This window comes from Chamaea fasciata, unplaced genomic scaffold, assembly GCF_029207755.1.
Source record: "Chamaea fasciata isolate MVZ Bird 193981 ecotype frontalis unplaced genomic scaffold, bChaFas1.0.hap1 SCAF_8, whole genome shotgun sequence".
Lineage (NCBI taxonomy): Eukaryota > Metazoa > Chordata > Aves > Passeriformes > Sylviidae > Chamaea > Chamaea fasciata.
Genome location: NW_027094093.1, coordinates 33,283,980 through 33,302,932, shown reverse-complemented (window position 1 = coordinate 33,302,932; position 18,953 = coordinate 33,283,980). Strand labels below are relative to the sequence as shown.

Below are 18,953 nucleotides of genomic sequence, written 5' to 3'. Positions count from 1 at the left end.
CGTACACCCAAGCTGATCAAGAAAATTACATCCAGTATGTAAGCAATTCCATGTGCAGCCATACAGCACAGGGGCCTTGGAGGACCCTGAAGGCAGAAACCCAGAAGGAATTTTTTCCAGGCAAAGAGAATTCACATCTCCAAAGCTGCTCATAAGGATCCCACACAAGAACATCAACTCAAAAGTCAAGGGCCAAAGTCCTCAGGTCCAAAACCCACGCAGACGAATGCCCTGAAATTATTACACTAGTATGAACTCCATCTGCCACATGTTTCTAGGCCAATGCTCTAATTTTCCCCCAAATTTTGACTTCTTAAAGGCTTACCAGGCTGACAGGCTGTGGGACAGGGGGTCCACTCACTGAACAGTGTAACAACACAGTCCTTCCTGCAGGGGAGGAGACACGGCCGCACCGCCTCAGGCCGCAGGGACTCCGGACACCTACGGATCCAAACACGGATAAAACAAAATGAAAACTTGAAACTGTGGAGAAAGATTTTACTCCTAAGACTTACACAGGGCTGTGAGCACACTGCCATGGCAAAGACACCACTCCTGGCTAGAGCAAGCCTTGATTTTCTTTTCACTCATGCAACCCAGCTGAATTTAGTACACTTCAAGGATGAATAAAAAAGCAATTTTTATTTCTTTCAAAGGGGGAGCTTGGCTTGATGCGTACAGACTAAATGTTTTGATGATTGTGCCATCAAAACCACAAAGCTTATGGGAGTAAAACAGATATATTCATAACCAAAGAAAGTGAGTAGTTATGTTTATAAAGTAGTCCTGTTTTAGCACAGTACACAACAGCCTTCAAACCACCTGTCTGTAAGGGCTGATGACATATTCCTCAACTTTCAACCTCCAAGGAACACAAAAATAGTTTCAAGTGTAATAGAGTATGAAGAGCTCTGTGATTTTCTTCATTCATTTTTAACTCCTACATGGAAAACATGTCATACATATTCTAATAAAAGTTTCAGACACAGTTAATATATGAGGACTTGAAGAACAGAAAAGGGACAATTTTAGGGGATCAGTCAGATCTTGCATATCAAGTGGGTGAACAGGAAGGGAATTAATCTTACTCCGTATTAATTTGTTAAAAAAGATCACTCAACAATACTTAGTAATGCATGCAACCCAAAATGATCCCATTTGAAGGGGGAATGTGCCACTAATCCATACAAGAAAAAAAAAGTTAAAACCATGATTCAGCTATTTAAGTGTTTACTTACCCCCTTCAGTTCCATTTCCCCTTACACCACCTCAAAAGTGGAGGGGGCAAACAACTATTTTAGGCATTACATAGCTCTATGAACATGTTTAATTAGGTAAAGTTCAAGCTTATCAATGCATTTGAGACATACATGAATAGCAGACTTCTTTCCTTTTATTTAAGTAACCCCATTAACCTCAAGAATTTTAATTAACTTTACTGAAATCAGCACAGTATGCTTACACAAACAGCATTGTTTTGAGAGTTACAATAGGAAAGCAAACTTGGTTTTAAATTCTCTGGACTCATTAATGGTGTGAAAATAATTAGCAACGTCTTGATTTTTCGATATTAAGGAAAACATCTGTGCTACTTATTTTCCTCATTTAGCAAAGCAAAGCAAAATTTGGGATATTTCTACTGCAGAATACGTAATTTTGTTGTGTTGCTATCACAATATGGAAGTTATATAAACCAAGTGAACAATATACATCACACATATGGTACTGCCTTATTGGAGTGTAAATATAATGCAAAATCTATTTACCTTTTCTATTTTATTAGAGCACTGCTAATAACGTGTTGCTGAACATTATATTCAAATGTATTTTATATTTTCCTCACACCTGTCCTTCAGGGAAAATATTTGCAGAAAAGTATAAATCAGAGTAGCTACAGCAAAAAATCTCCACCACTGAAAGAACGCTTTTTGCCTGGATTTACATGAAAAGTTAAAATGGGCTGGATATTTGGTTTCTTTACCTGCTACAACAGTGATGGAGTACCTGGAGAGTTGGTCCTGAAATGAAATTATTTCAATGCTGCAGAAAATGCATTTATACAGCACACATTTAATTTATAAACACTAACACGCTTTCTTTAAATACCTTTTGGGGGTGACATGGCCAGAGCTGCTCTTCCTGCAGGAGACTTTCCTGGTCTGGATGCCCACTCCACAGGTGGTTTCCCCACTCCAGTTGCTGGTGGCGTTGAGAGCAGTGCCCAGCACGTCCTGGGAGCAAAAGCTCCAGGGAGAGGCTTCCCAGAAGAAATGTACACATGGCTGCTCGTTGCAGGCACGCTGCTCCTGCAGGGCTCTCTCAGGGGGACAGGCTTTTCCACCTGCAAAGGGTCAAGAGAACACCTGATCCTCATCTCATGACACGTGGCAAAAGGAAGGTGTAGAAAAAGAATTTTTTAAAAAGTCACATTCGCGCAATACCTTCTCTTTCCCCCCCAGCCTCGTAAAAAAAAAATTAATAAATAAAGCTTAAATAAAGCTGTTGACCTTTATGGCTGTAATAACAACCTTCTAAAATATTGTTTCCTCATTAAACTAGCCTTGCATAAAATTGTATTCCAATGCATAATGGAAACAGAAATAGGCAAAGGATATTTCTGAGTTACTTTATCAATAACTCCTACACATAGCCAAGTTAATTCCATTTAAATGCCTGCATCACTCAGAAAACACACAATCAGGTTTAAAGACGAATTAAGCACTGTTTTTATGTTCATTCTCCTTGCTAATCTCCCAAGAAGGAACATCTCTCTCTCATATTTGGACTCTATTCACATGTTGCCTTAAAGATTTGAGCAGCAGAGGAAGCTGAACTGTAATGACAGCAGGATGCATCAAATGACACCCACATCTGCAAATCTAGGAGGGGAGAAACTTAAAAGACATGTTTTGAGTGTGAAGCCTTCACTTCTCTGAAGCACCATCCTTCAAACTCATGTCCAAAGATTTTGCTAAACTGCTGCACTCTGTCAGCAACTGTTGACAAAGCCCCAAAGTACAGGAGTTTGAAGCGCCTCCCCAGAAGCCGTTAACACTCCAGCCAGCAGCCTGAATTTATCCTGTAATAAGTAATGCAGTGAAATTTAACAGCAAGCATTGTCATTTTAGAAAGAAAGAAGCAAAAATTACTAAAATCAAAACCATTCTCCTCCAAAAGGGTGAGCCCAGACAACTTGGGACACAGCCAAAGTGCTGAAGGTTTTGAAAGAGCTGAAGTGTTGGAGACAGATACCACAAGGTTCAGAGCACATTTACACTCTCCTAAAATCACCAGGAGATGAAGGGAGGTCAAAGGGTGCCTATTGCCTTGCATGACTGACCCTCCTGAAAAAAGGTAAGGCTCCAAATGGCCACAATGAACAGCAGTAAGAAAAAGAGAGAAACTGCCGAACCCACTGGATAATCATGTCACATTACCATTCACCTTTTCATGAAAATGGACTGTTCCACACAGTGCTCAGTCTCAGAAATGCTTAAGATGATGATGGAGTAGAAAATGCCCCAGGTAGCTTATTTCCTGAAGAATTTGACTTGGCAGGAAAAATTCAAACCAGGGGTTTTTTGTGTGTGTTTGAGACCCATCTTAAAAATAAATAATTGCAATAAGCAAATGGCAAAATGGCTGATCCATTTGTAAGAAAAAAAAGAAAAAAAAACCAACTAAATAACATATCCAACTCGAATTTTGCACTTCCCACAGAAAAATTAGAGTGTTTTTTTTCAATACTATGTTAGTTACAATATATTAATGAAGCTCTCCTAAACAAAGCAGATTTATCTCAGCATAGTAAGAAATGGCCCGTCCAAACTTGCCTGCAGCACTGCAAGCAGGAGATGCTGTTTTCATAAAGAGCACAAAGGCCTGGCCACTTTCTGCATTTCATTGACGACTTTTATACAAAGAAAGCAGGACAACATGCCTCTGCCTGGCCATTCCAATAGCCATTTACAGATTTTTTTTATGATGTTCAGCAGTTCCTATAATTCATTTTACACCTGCTGGGAGTGCCTGCTCCATGATCTCCTCTTGCACCAAGTTTCAGACATCTGATGTATAAAGAATTATCTTTTAAAACCTGATTTAAATCAAGTCCCCCAGGTTTCATCAACAGCTTCCTGGTTATCATATGGGTACAGGTAAAGAGCTTGGAGAAAACGACCCAAGATTTCCATAAGTCCTCCAACAGCAGAGCCACAGCTAACTCTTCCTCCATTGACAGAGGCCAAACAAAATACCTTTGGCAAAGGTACCACAGCTGTAGAAGACAGGTGCTCAGCTGAGAGCTGGGTATGAAAAAGGTAGAGAAAAAAGGTAATTTAAAATTGCCTTAATATTGCAGTGATCATGGTATTAACTCCACTCCCACTCTACCAAATTTCAATCACTATCTCAACACAGATGTGTGCCTCTGCACAGCAAATTGTTACACCATTGCTAAAGATGCACAGAAAAAGTCAAGAAGTTTTATTTAGTTAATAGTGGCAGTATTATTCAAACAATAGTAACTATTTGAATAATAGTTAATTATTCCCTCCTGAGAAGCTTCAAGTATCCAGTTCAGAGTACACCCTTTTTAGGTTAGCCTTTTAGGCTGAGATGATTGTGCTTCTCTACTTCCAGAATTCACTCTTTCACAATTTCACTCTTGTAATTCCCTGTTTTATCTGTTATTTGGATTCATTACCTCCATGGAAAATAAATATGAGATCAACTGCATTTTCATTTTAATTATTCTCTAGCTCATAGACTTTTTTAGTATTAGTTATTATCACTCAATCAACAATTATTTTCATCCTGAAGGGTCCCAATTTTCTTCACAAGTGCTTATGAGGATGTTTATGTGAATACAGACCTTTCACATGAGTAAGGGTCTGCAAGATCAAGTCCTTACATTAGCCCAGAAACCGTGGGTGGCTTTAATGATAATTTACAAAATAGCACTTAACAGAGCTTGTCCTGGACTAGATTTGCATCTAAAAGTGTTTTGCAGCTGCATTAACTGCACCCAGTTTTGGCACTAGCAGGTATTTTGTGTCAACAAGGCTTTAGTCTGTTGGAACTCTTCACGTTTTATGAATTTTTATGCACTTGATCCAAGACCTTTCAAATCCTGTGTGATAAACCAACACATAAATTAATTACCATACTGTGTTAGAAGACTACACTTCTAATACAGTATGGTTTGTTTAAATAGCTGTATCACTTACGTTAATATGTAAAAGAATAGATGCATGATATGTCCATGAAGATCCAGAAGAAATGGCATACGTTTATCAACAGCTATTTACTTACTACAACAAGCAGGTCAATGCATTCCAGGTCTTACATTAAAAAGAAAAAAAAAAAGGCAAGTTCTTTTCCATTTCCTCATTTTTCACAGTTCATTGGTTTTAAATCATTACTGATATGTTCCCACATAAAGACACTTGTGTGATGACTCTGTCATGCAGCAATTTTAATGGGAAAGGATGAAGCTCTCCAGAACCAAATTCACACTCAGACAGGCTCTCAACTGACAGCAATCCAGAGGCTGAAGTAAACAGTTTTAAACTGTGACAGAATTTCTCCAAGTGACACATGAACTCCAGCCCATCAAGATCTGTCAGTCTCTAGGCAGAGACAAGCATTCAGTACTATCCCTGATTTCCAAGGAACTGGGATTAGCTCTGATCTAAACACAGTCTGGCTCAGGAAAGGAAGTCAATGCATTAAAAGAACTGATTATCCAGGAATGTTGAGCACTCACCCTCGGCTGGAAGGGCCAGGATGGACCTGCTCCTGCTCTGAGTGCCCTCGGCGTTTTTGCTGGAGCAGGAGTGGGAGCAGGGGGACCACGGGGACCACTCGCTGACCACACAGTCCCTGGCACACGGGACTTCACAAGCCACCACCTCAGGATGGGGAAACTCTGAGCACAGGTGGTGTGGCACTTCTTCACCTGGAGCAAATGAAACAAGACAGACATGGAGGGAGGCACAGCTTGGTTCAATACCCACGGCCTGCACCAAACAGACTGACTTCTTGTCAAATGTCCACCTGCCTGTGGAGGAATATGCTACAGAACAGCTTGTGGTGAGGCTTCAGGCTGCAAAGTGTAATACTTGAACAACCGTCTTAAAAATTTATTCAGGAAAGCAAAGAAGAAAAAAAAAAACTTGTTTCAAGCTCGCAGTGTGACATCTTGGCTGCAGTCCACTCTCTGAAAAAGGTAAGTGAAAGGAATGAGACACTATCATCAACAGAAAGCTGTAATATATCAACAGAACTAATGATAATTGCCCCATATTTTCAAGCAATCTCTACCTACAGAACTTGTTTTCCACAATACAAATTGTGCAGGTCCCCAAAGCAGTTGTATTTCTTTTTCCTGTAGGCCAGAAAAGTATGTGGCAGATGTTTTGGTCCTTCCCCTTCAACCTCACCAGAATGAGCCACTCTTATTTCTGACTCCTGCTTCCCACCCAAAAGCTAGGAGATCTAAAAGTATGAATTTACTGGGCCACCACCAGGCAAAAGAAAAATACTTTCTGCTGCAGAAGAACCAAGGGACCTGGACCAAAGCAGTCCTCCTGATGAGAAGCATCTTTCCAAAAGCCCTTTCAACAAGAAAGGACAGTGGGGAAAAACCTACCAACCAAAAGAACTACAAGCCAGAATGAGCAGCAAACTAAGGCACATGAGGGATGAGATGTGGAACGCAACACAGGGAACTATTGCTTTTAGAAAGGAAAATAAACTACTTTTTAAATAAGAAATTTGAGTCATCACAAAGAATTTACAAGGACATCATAATTCATAAAAATTCATAAAATATAACTCTTTTAGTACTGAATCACACCCAATGTCTTACAAATGTATTTTAAGTGATGAACAGTCATGACTGACTTTGCTACACTGTTCTATTATTTAGTATTTCTGGATCCTCAGGAAATTTCAGCTACATACCTGAAGTTTCTAGAAGCTCAACTGTTTATAAACAAAAGGGTCCCACCACATGTTACCTCCTCTTTTGCCCTTACAATAGTTACAAACCTTTCCTTCAAGGTTTCTTTGATTTTGAACCTAGGAAAAAAACCATACTGACTATCCAGTCTTAATTATACATAAGAAAAAAAAAATTATAATGGCAGAAAGTGCCTCTTTCACCTCATGCTCCAGAAACCGGCTCCGTAACAAGGCAGCCCAGGAAGCAATTATAACTGGGAGTGTAGAAAACTGTGCTGCTTTTACAAGAGCCCACGTCTACAAGTGAGTAAATAAGAGAGGCAGGCTGTGAGCACATAAAGCTGTCAACAGCACAGCGCTATTATCTGCAGATGCATCCCTAAATGAAGACAGGCTCATCGCCTTCGAGGCACAGATAAAACTTTTCAAGCGTATTATGAGAAGGAACAGCAGATCCAGCAGGCAATGAGACTGCAAGATATGGTTAAAAATACTTCGGTTTTATACTGCCTTTCCTTTGGGCTCACCTGGAAAGGCTCTGAGTGCCCAGTCTTTGCACCACCCCCCTACAGAGCCCCCATCCATCAGCATCCCAAGGAAAACCAAGCTGAACCCACTTTGACCCTGTATCACCACTGCTGCTTTGGATGCTCACCTAATGCTGAGAACTACCTACAGAAAAAAAAAAAAAAAACCAAAACCAATGTGAAAACAGCAAATAAACTTGTAAGCCTTATTCCAGCTGTCTTCCCGAGTCACTTAAGCGTCAAAATCCCCGCTAATGTTTTGACAGCTTGTCTGTATGGCAGCAGGGAACGGCAGGGCGGCCCGGGCAGGCGGAGTTTAGGAGTCAGTGGTACAGCAGCATCAAGAGATCAGGGGCTTGGGTGAAGCAGGGTGAAACACCTGTCCTCCTCTCCCATCACTCCCAGGGAAGCACACGGACAGCCAGGGAGAGGCTGCAGAACCAGATGGGATGAGATGGGACGCCGGCCCTGAAAGTGTGAGCCCCACCCCTCCATCCACAGCACAGGTTCTCTGTTACCTCAGGACTTTACGGCCAGAAAGTGCCATGACGTTCACCAAATTCTGAATTCAGCCCAGTTTTTTCCACCAATGAGACTGTGCTACAGACCTAAGCATCAGAGAAGAACTACTCGTTGAAAGCCAAGAGAGCCTTTCCACTGATTTAATCAGACTTTAAAAAACCCAACCCACACCTCTCAGAAAATGCTTTAAACACTTGGGGCCCCTTTGGGGTGGCTTTTTCCACCCATAAGCTCACATGCCACATATTGTGGGGTGACCAGCCTGCAGGGAAAGGCGGCAAATACACTTTCAACTTCTTCCTTCCACGATTTTTCACACTAGATTTACAGCAGGTGACAGCAACAGCAACACTGCAAACAGAGGCAGCAATTCACAGTTCCTGGGCAAAGAAAGGAAGCTTTGTGCTTTGTTAGAAAGAGTTTACCACTGGGTTCATGAAGGTACAATTCAACGCTCACTTTGATTTACATTATAGCTCCATTTGCTGTGTTCAGGTTTAATTACTGCCTTCTATTACTGCAGAAGGGGAATTTCTTCTGTACCAGCTGCCTGGCAGAGAACTCTCAGAAAACTACTGTATACTAAAAAGGGAGGTAATAATCTTTCATTTTCCATGAAAAATACTAGAACAGGATATAGCTGAAGTGTACTTTATGCATTGTCGCAGATTTAAAGGGAATATTAAATTCTCAAGAGCTTCCAAACTGTCCACTTGGTACCTTGAAGGTGTAATTCTTTCTCTCACATATGGCTGAATAATCTTTCTAGATCTTTCCATAATCTTTACATGCACAAAAGTGTTTTATGGGGCCAGATGGGAGATCCACCCAAATGTACTGAGGGAGCTGGCAGAAGGGCTCTCCACACCACTCTCCATCTTTGACCAGAAGCCCTGGCTATCCAGGAAAGTCCCAGAGGTGATTGGTGACTGGAGGCTGGCAAATGTGACACCCAGCTATAAGAAGGTCTGGAAGAAGGATCCAGGGAATTTCAGGCCTGGAACTCGACCTCAGTACCAGGGAAGGTCATGGAGTAGATCATCTCGAATGCTATCACACAGCATGTACAGCAAAACCAGGGGATCATTCCCAGCCATCATACATTTAGGAAAAGCAGGTCCTTCTTAACCAACCTGGATCTCCTTCTATGACAAGGTGACCCACTTAGTGGATGAGGGAAAGGTTGTGGACATATCTGTCTGGACTTTATCAAAGCCTTTGATATCACTTCCCACAGAACTCTCCTGGAAAAACTGGCTGCTCATGGCTTGGACTGGTGCAGTTTGCTGGGTAAAAACCTGGCTGGACATGCAGCCCAGGGAGTGATGGTGGCTGGAGCTCCATCCAGCTGGGGCCGTCACTGGTGGTGCTCTCCAGGGCTCAGCACCAGGCCCAGCCCTGTTCAGTGTCTTTACTGATGTCAGGACAAGGGGATCAAGGGCACTCTCAGCAAGTTCACAGACAGCATCAAACTGGGCGGGAGTGTGGGTCTGCTGGAGGGCAGGAAGGCTCTGCAGGGGGATCTGGACAGGCTGGATCAAAGGGCTGAGGCCAGCTGTGTGAGGTCCAACAAGGCCAAGAGCCAGGTCCCGCACTCGGATCACAAAACCCCCTGGCACCTCTCCAGGCTGGAGGGTGCCCAGTGGAAAAGCACCTCCGGGTGCTGCTCAGCCCACGCTGGGAGCAAGAGCACAACCAGACACCATCACCTGAGAGCACAACCCACACAATCCAGCTTCTGATCTGCCTGAGGGATAAGAATTGAAACAGCACCCTCAGCATCCCAGCTGATCCCTCTCACACGCTCTTTATTTCACGCCTTAAGCACTGATTGTTCTCAGCCTCGCTGAATGCTTGCTTTCCTAAAAGAAGCTGTAGTTAAGAAAAATGTTACAGTTTTCTATTCAAAATGCTTTATTGCACGCATCCTGACCAGCTCTAACGGCGTTTTTTTTAAACTCATTGCCTTTTACTTGAATAGTTTAGTGATTATAAAGCTAAATACTCAAGATATACCAAACAGATAGCATTTTATAGGAAAGATTTAATCCTTTTTTCTTTCATGTCAGGGCGTAATAATTACAAAAGAGAAGACAAGCATGGCATTTTTGCAAATATACTTGCTAACAAAGTAGCTCATTACCTAATGTACTGGTCCCTCAATTGAATTCTTTAACAAGGTAAGAGAGAAGCACCACTCTGAGTGGAATTTTTCATTCACCCAGAAGCAAACTAAATTCTTCCCAACAAGGGAAACAAAACAAGGAATGACCTAAAACCCTCCTTGAACTGAAGAGATTGGGTTTTCCAGAAACTTAATTTTTTTTCACTGTCTTTTGCATTCCAGAAGGAGAAGCTGCTCCCACAGTCCTGAGCAATGCAGTCCATGGTGAGGCACTGAACCAACAGGAATGTTTTGTTTGGAACCAGTCCAATAATAAACTGCACCTGTCTGCTTTACACCCTGCCTTGCAGCTCTGGTGCATTGTCTCGTTCTTCCCAGTGACCTGTTGTGCCCATCTCCCGTGACACAGTTTTTAATTACTCCTGCCAAAGACATCCCTCCTGGCTCAGGAAAAAGGGAATGTCCACTGGACAGGAGACAACTAAGGCAGCAAAAATCAAAATCCCATCAGGCAGCAGGAATCGAAAGTTCAACTCAATAACAAACCAAGTGCTCTCCTTTTGACATTCGATAATATAATACCATGCTCATTTTTTAGAAAGAAAAATTGCAAAGTCACTTTGAAGTTTTCAGGTTTGAACATGTTTGGAGCCTCAAGTGACCTCCATGATGGGAAAAGGCCCAAGACAAAGGAACTGTATTTCAGATCGTTCTGCACCGCTACCTAGAAGTTCAGAAAATTTATTTTTGGCACAAGTGACTGCCGCAAAAATGCTGCATATTTAATGACAATTACCAGTTTGCCATCAATATTTCTCCTTGTAGCATTTCAAATTATTCAGTGGAAATAATGAAGCTGTCATCTAAAATACTATACATATCGTAAAATTTTACGTCTCACTTAAATCTCAGAAAAGAGTGACAATAAACTTTGATTAAATACTTGCCTGTAACAGAGTAAGATGTCAACAGGCAGCAGTAAATTCGGAGGGATTCCTATTGACTGCATGCCAGTTTGCTGAGAGCAACTGCATGAAGAGAAACTGTGAGCTGGCAGGATCCTGGCCTGGGCACCTCATCAGCTAAGGAAAATGTTATATTTAAACGCAATAACAATCAAATTACAATAGGAGAAATTCCTTATAACCCTCCTGAATGTCTTCATCTCATCACAAGATCACAGATTTACTTTTTTTCCCATGTTGCATAACCAGCTTTAGAGGAGAAAGCATCCAGGGCTTGCCGTGCTCAGTCATCTCCACAGATGAATGTCACACTCCACTGAAATCCTGGCTCCTGGCTGACTTTGTTTAATGCCAGTCAACAGGTAAGAACGTGGGAGAAGAGAGGTGTCAGTTTGTCAGGGAAAGCAGTGGTGTATGGAATAAATTTAATTGCACTGGTCCATCACTATTATCAGAGCCTCACGGAAGGGAAGGGGATGCAAAAGAGATGAAGAGGGAGGGAGATCGAGAGCGTGAAAGAAGGTGAAGCTGTGAAATAGAACAAGCCACTCATGACAGACAGGAGGAAACAAACACAAATAAACCAGGACATTCTTTGGGGAGGAAAAAAAAACAAAAGGGATGAGACAATCTTTAAGGTTTTGAGTCAAAAACCTTGGTTAAATGCCACTACAAAAACATTTTTAATCACGTAATGCACAATGAAAAGAAAGGGAATAACAATGGAGGAGTATAAGGAAAAAGTAAAGACAAAAAGTACAAAAAAGGAACAGAGGTAATGATAATGAAAATGGAAATGCAATGGATGTCTGGAAATATGTTACAAAATCTCCATAAAATCTAAAGTCTCACCCAAATCCCTGCATAGTTGGCCACAATCCTGTCCCTTAGCTATGTCCAAGTGATTATTACGGAGGTTATGAGAAAAAGATGATGATGAGTATAGAAAAAAAAAGCAGTATCTCTCTTCCCTATACATCCTCTACTGCGATTCGGACTGTTTATCCACAATTCTTTTCTCTCTTTATGCAAATGCACTTAAGAAAACTCATTTGTGACTCCAAGGAAGCTCCACAAAAGCTCGGCACAGGAGAGGCACGTCAGTGAGCAGCTGCCAAGCCTGCAGAGAAGGTCCCAGAACACCTCAGTGCAACATCTCCACACTCAAGGTTAAAACAACCAGCACACCTGCAGGAAGGTACCCACAGTGAGATCAGCTCAGGCGTGCCTCCTACCCCACACAAGAAAGACAAGTTGTCACTTCAAGGAATTTTCTGCACCCTCACCTGCTGAGCTTGGGCAGAGAAGCAGAATTAGCTCTGCCTCGTGGCTGTTTGCACAATCCCTCCTGAATGGAAGAGAAATTGCTCAAGTGGCAGCTGAAAGTAAACACGGACTCACTGTATCCCCAGAGAAAAGCACAGAAATTCAGGCTGCTGTTCCTAATAATTAACACAGCACAGCAATCTGAAAACTTAAAGTATAAGAACATAACATAATCCATATTAGTGTTCTGCAGCATTTTTTTTTCCTCTGTTTCTTTCCAATCTTTTCCATTTTTCTCTCCATTATCCCTCCCTTCTTGTAAATGAGGGAATCTGCGCAGGTGGGTTGATCAAGACTGATTGCAATTAAGATTTATTGTTGAAATTGCTGCTATGGTATAATTGAAACAGGTGTCTTTCTATTTCCTTCTCTGTACTGCTTTGTTCCAATTGCTAAACAACACAAAATATTGTAGAAACCAATTACACAAATAATTCCAATGTATTAAAATATTATAAAATATACATATATTTTTAAAACTTTGTGGAAAAAGGTATTAGTGGACTTGTTCATTCCAATAGTGTACAGAATCCACTTCATCTTATATCTTTGCACGGGGCAGAATAATTTTAGTTGAAGATTTTGGGCATTTTAGTTCAGAAAAAAAAGCAGCTGGCATTTTATACCCAATGCATCACACCCGTAAATTTCCAAATCTCTTCTTTTTGATAAAACTTAAGGTACCATCTTCAATCTCAACTCAAAACTTGAAAAAAAATTATAAGGGGCTCATTACAAAGGGAAAAACTAGTTGTGCTCCCTCAGAGCCACTGACCCCAAAAATAAAACTTCTGTGTTCAGACACAGAAAAACCCCAAAGCTTTTGTACCTTCTGGTTTGATTATGATGATTTTTCTTCAGATTATGCTACTCTTAATAATGACATGCCTTGCTCATTTCCTCATAAACATGAGAAACTTATCACTGCTTGTTATCCAAGTGATATTCCCAAAGCAAACTGGCAATTTGCAATGTATTGGGAATAGCCGACCCTTTTTCTCTTGCAGCCCCAGAAACCACCCCAAAAGTGAGTTGGCATTAACACAGGACACTGAAAATTCATAAACAATAGAGCAGCAGATGAATTTGATCTAAGTTGGCAAAAGTCTTGTTTTCAGATACAGTGAATACTAATGATAATAAATAATTGGAAATACCATCTGGACTCTTTAAAAAACATCTTTCTCCAAGTCTGCAATTGAATCTCTACAAAAAGAGGATCAATGCAAAAGAAAATGAAAACAGTAAATTAAAATTAGATTTATGCCAACTATTTAAAACTAAGAGCTCATTTAGAAGCAGTTAACACAAAAATGTGTTCTAGTTCAGCTGCAGAGTCTGGCCTAAGCTCATAAAGCAACTCTGAGAGCTCCCACTATCCATCAGGAAATGTTCAGAATATGCAGGACCAGATACTAGGCTATTTTTTATTTTTAGTATTACTACTATCTTTTTCAATTTTGTCTCTAATTGATCCACAAATCTCAGGACTGAGCTTTTAAAAATTGCAATAAAGAAAATACACCCAGTACCACAGATTATCATGAGTCAAGGGTCTAGATGAGTATCTGAGATCTGTTCTTGACCAAAACAATATAAACAGCAAGCCATGACCTTTGGCTCTTGAGGAGAACTTCCCACTGTACACTCAGGTTTAGCCAAGTAGCAATGTGCATGTCAAGTGCATTAGACATTTTTCAGCTGGGTTAAGTTACTTCTGGCTAATGTACCCTGACCTCTGCTTGAACCATTTTTACATAATAAAGCTGTGAATTTTAGACAGAGTGTTTAATTCCCACCGTATTTTGCATAGATCATTTAGTACTTAAAATGGGGATAAATCAAATGTAGGAAACACAGTATTAACAATATTTTCTGTGTGCTTCCACTTTGCCTATGAGGTGGAACTTTAATTACATCATTAATAACAAAGCCTGCATTTTCAGTCAGTAGTGCATCATTCCTCTAGTGCCACTTAAACTGCATTTGGTCTCTAAACTGCTCCACCCTCTGGAACTGGTTCACTGATCATATTGGAACAGCAGCCTCATCCTGCTCACATCTCAGCTACCACGTAATCAACAGAATTTAAAGGCAGGAACCACTTATCATGACCCAAAATGGTTTATTTAGAAAAGCTTCCACTTCTCTCTCCAGAAAGTTTCTATAGATTTAAAGGTGATAGTTGTTTTCAGGAAGAAAACAAAACAAATCCATCAGTGTTCTTCCCAATTATTCAGCATCCAAACTGTTTAAAACACCTTAAAAAAAAAAAAAAAAACAAAAAAAACCAAAAAAAAAAAAAACAGGGTGTATGTGCACCAATAGCTGCTTGGTTTTCCCCAAATTGAGTGACAGAGCTAAAACCTGACGCTGTATGAAAAAAATGTCCAAAAAAAGCTCATTGCCAACACTTGTGTAGTGCCCTCAAGGTGTGCCCTGGGCTCACAGAAGGAGAAGAGAGGGAGGTAAGAGAGGACAACAAAAAGGAAGGTAAGGGAAGAAAACCCAGAAGGAACTGCCTTTGTTGTCAAAATTTCACCAACTTGGGGCTGCCCCAGAGAGGCTGAAGGACCATGAGCCAAGGTGGGAGCTCAGACAAATGATGTTTTCTGGGTTCAGTGCCAGAAGCTGCCCTCCCACACTGACCTGGTCCTTATTTGCTCCAAAGTAGAAAAGAAAAAAAAAATTAACCCCAAAGGGTCCAGACTGATACCAGCCAGTCATCCCCTAACAGATTTTCCAGCTCCTGTTGGAGAGCTGCTACTTTAACTTTGCCAGCAGATTAAAGAAAAATACAGAATCAGTAAATGGAATCAGATGAGCACACCTCACCCCATTTTTAATCACCCTGAAGTGTCGAAGCTGTCAGGAGACATTTGGACATGCTTTTCACATATAAGAATAGAAACACAAAAAGCGAAGAATATACGGCTAAAATTTGGTTTTCCACCACTAAATTTCTTTGTGTGAAAAAAGCAATAACCTCTCTGCAACTTAGAAAATATTTTTGTTCTGATTATTCAGCTATTAAAATAGGAAAGTGTCGTTTTATGACAATTGCTTTCGGCAGGAGATATTTTACACTTATATTTGCAAGGAAAAGGAATATAAGGAAAAACAATATTAAAACCTTCAGCGTTAATCTGTATTTTCAAAGCTAAGCACATTTTGACAAACTTTCTAATAGACAGTGTTCAAAATTCATAACATATATGAGCATGATTACATTATTCTAATTTATTTTTTCTCCTCTCATGCACAGCAATAAAATTTTACCTTTGAACTTATATTTATTACAACTTTCACTCTATGGAGGGCATGCAGGCACAGAAATATAATAAAGCTCTGCTAATTCCATACATTATTGAAATCCTAACAGTGCAAATGGTATCTTACTGTCTTCATGCATACTTAAAATTTCAATCCAAAACCTATTCCATTGAAAGGGATGGTTAAGCAACAGTATGTGTTTTTTATACATTTGTAAATTACTGCAGCAGAATTATATCTTGTATGTTCAGAAAAAAAATTATGTAACACCAATGTTTGTTTAGGTGTTGTGAGCAAAAACTTGATAAATGCTAAATAATTGAGAGCTCCATCCATCAGACTTCTAAACACTATAAAAATCCAGAGGGGAAATGCTAGAGAATAACCTTTGCTCACCCATGGGCTGCTGTAAGTTGTGTCTAATTCCAGCAGTAAAAATCCCACTGACTTCCCCAAACTGTGAAGTATACAGCTATGCAAGATCACTTTGAACTTAACAAAGCACAAAAGGAATTTACACCAGGAGGATCAGGAGTCACCCATAAAACAATGACACCTGGCCAAGGAAAACATCAGGACTAACATATAAAAGAAACTGGGAGCATCTCTTAACTTGGTGGATAGAACAGCAACTGATCCAGCAGCAATCCAGGTGAGGGAGGAGCTCCCGCAGTCAAGTGGATGACAAAGTGTAAAAGCTGAGTCAAACTGCAAGTGCAATATTGGCACGAGCTCCTCTCTCCTCGCAAAGGTCACTGCGCACATTAGCTCCAGCACCATTGATTAGCAGCTGAGATAGCAGCACTCACACTCCCCACAGCCATCAGCAAAAGAGACAAGAGGGTGACTTTCTGCATACCATGTCCTCATCACGCTCCCGGTAATTGTTCAGTCACAGATAAGGCACAAATAGGGAAAAAGTAGCAGAACAGAGTCCTCTGAAAACATTAACAGAAACAACAACCTTTGCGTTTGGCACGGAGGCATCCAAAATGATAGCTATTATTACAGCTGTAATTACATGGCTGGGACTCAGAAGAATTACATTTTGCTTCTCTGGAAACACAGCCACGTGTTTGACATCTAAACTCACAGGAACAGGTCTCCGCACCAGTTTGCAGAATGCCTGCAGGACCTGAAGACATGCTGCCAGAAACGGTGCAAAGGGGCTCCCAAACTCATGGGGTCCTCCTGGAGGCAGACAGTGCCAGCTTTCAATTTTGGATCAAATTTAAGCTACTGAGCCATTCTGTGCCATGGCAAACCCAGACAAGACATGTAAAACCTCACCTTTGCATGAATTCCCAGCACCAAAGAACAATGCAAGGAGCAGTTCACCACAGCAAACCATGGTGGTGTGTCTCTCCTCCTTAAAGGTGAACTTTCAGTATCAGCTACCCCAGCTACAGAGCCAGAATTCAACAAAATCCTCAGAAACGGGGTCTCAACCATGTCTGGTTTAGTGAGGAATCTTCTTAGTTTTTTAAAGTGAGTAAAGGTTTTTCTCTGAAACCAGATGAGCAGAGTAAAATTTTTACCTGGTCTCAAGCAGTCAGTTGGAACGTATTCCACTACAGACTTTAAGTCACCTCACTGGCAACACAACCTCCCAACATATTGAAAACCAGCAGGAAATGTTGAATTAATACATATATGCTAACAAGCACTCCTACAGCCATGAATGTTTAATCCAGCTTTTCACTAGCTGACACAGTCCCCCATGGCTGCTCTGTGGTTTTGAAGCTTTGAGACAAGGGAAGAACTAGAAGGCAAGGGCTGTAGAGCAGGGAACCACAGAAAAACAGTCAGAGGGGAAAGCCTCTGGAGAAAGCCAGGAGCAGAACACTCACAGCAAGGTGAAATGTCAACAGCTGAAGTGGGATGGAGGAGTGAGAGAAGGGCAGGAAAATGAGGACCTAGGAAGTCGGCCTTTCTCTTCAGCAGCTGTGGGGCTACATCTGGATGGTGTGTAGAATACTTCCCAGTAATATATAGGATTTTGACACTTGTGTGCTGTGTATACAAAGAGATGCAAACAGAATGAGTTTTCAGACAGCGCAATACCGGCTGACTGCACAGGGTAACTTATTACACACTGGGAAAAAGGAAGTTCTACACACCTTTGGGGTCTTTCCAATACATCTTAATGTTCTGGACCATGACAAATGATTGGATAACAGCTCTTACTCCCCCTGTCATCATCCATCTTCTTAGGAGGCTTATTTCTTCAAATCCTGATGATGAACCTCTGTAGTCACTTATCTGAGCAGTGAAAATTTATTGCCTTTACTAGAAAATGAAATTCTCTTCCAGGAGAACTGCACTGGACACAAAAGGGCAAATTTCCACCCTGGAGTATACGGATGCATTTTTTTTCTCCTTAGTGGAAACTCTATACATTTATCCAGTGTCAGGATTTGGACCAAAGGGTATCTCCTATGTTAATAAGAATGGCTAATTTCCAATTAAATAAGCTTACAGATGATAGAGATGCCCTAATGAGAAAAAAAAAAAAAAAAAAGATGAGGCCACATACTTATCCTGCTTTCACTGCACATATTTAATAGGGCTGCCAAGGCAAAGTCTCCAAAATACTTACTAATTACACTGGACTGCCTCCAGCTGCTGTCACTGCCAGGGAATGGGCAAACTTTGCAACAAACCAACCTACCAAGAGTTCAGAGATGACATTATTATTTTGGGAAAGCCTTGAAGGGGTCAAGAAACAAGGGAATAAAGTAGTTCAGGGCTGATTTGGACAGATAATAGTCTGTGGACTTCATAAGCAGCTGCAGAAAAATATTTTGGCACAGCTGGGAGCAGCTCCCAAACTGGCAAGGTGCAAAAGTGCAGCGTAGATACTGCACAGCACCATGCTGGAATTAAACAAACACTGTCCCCAGCAGTTACAGAACCTGTAGTGCAGACTGGAGTGTAGAAAGAAGAAAAGCCATAGGACAGAAGTCTATAAACTATGCTCAAATAATCCATAAATGCTGTCTTTTTTGTGTGTTCAGTGGCAAGATATGGTACCCCAAGGGTGGTTGTTGCCAACACAGGGAGAGCCCAAACACCAAAGATGACTGGAAGACCTGAAGGCACATCACTAAGAAAATCAAGTTCCCACTTCGGTCAATCAATAATGAGAACTAGCAAATCTGTGCAGATGGCATGTGACCCTCACGAGAAACACTCCCAGGAACAGGCTCTGCAGCCTTCTCATCAAGCTGCAGTGGAGCCATTAAGAGC

General features: G+C 41.0%; 1 protein-coding gene across 1 annotated transcript in view; it reads right to left on the bottom strand.

Moving 5' to 3' along the window:
• The window catches only part of THSD7B (thrombospondin type 1 domain containing 7B), a 241,849-nt gene that overhangs the window by 128,587 nt on the left and 94,309 nt on the right, over positions 1 to 18,953 (bottom strand). The window contains exons 7-9 of the mRNA XM_066190387.1: positions 5,768 to 5,959; positions 2,107 to 2,341; positions 326 to 441 (exon numbers count right to left, since the gene is read on the bottom strand). Of these exons, the coding sequence (XP_066046484.1) occupies positions 326 to 441; positions 2,107 to 2,341; positions 5,768 to 5,959 (543 nt within the window). The remainder of the gene's footprint in view (positions 1 to 325; positions 442 to 2,106; positions 2,342 to 5,767; positions 5,960 to 18,953) is intronic.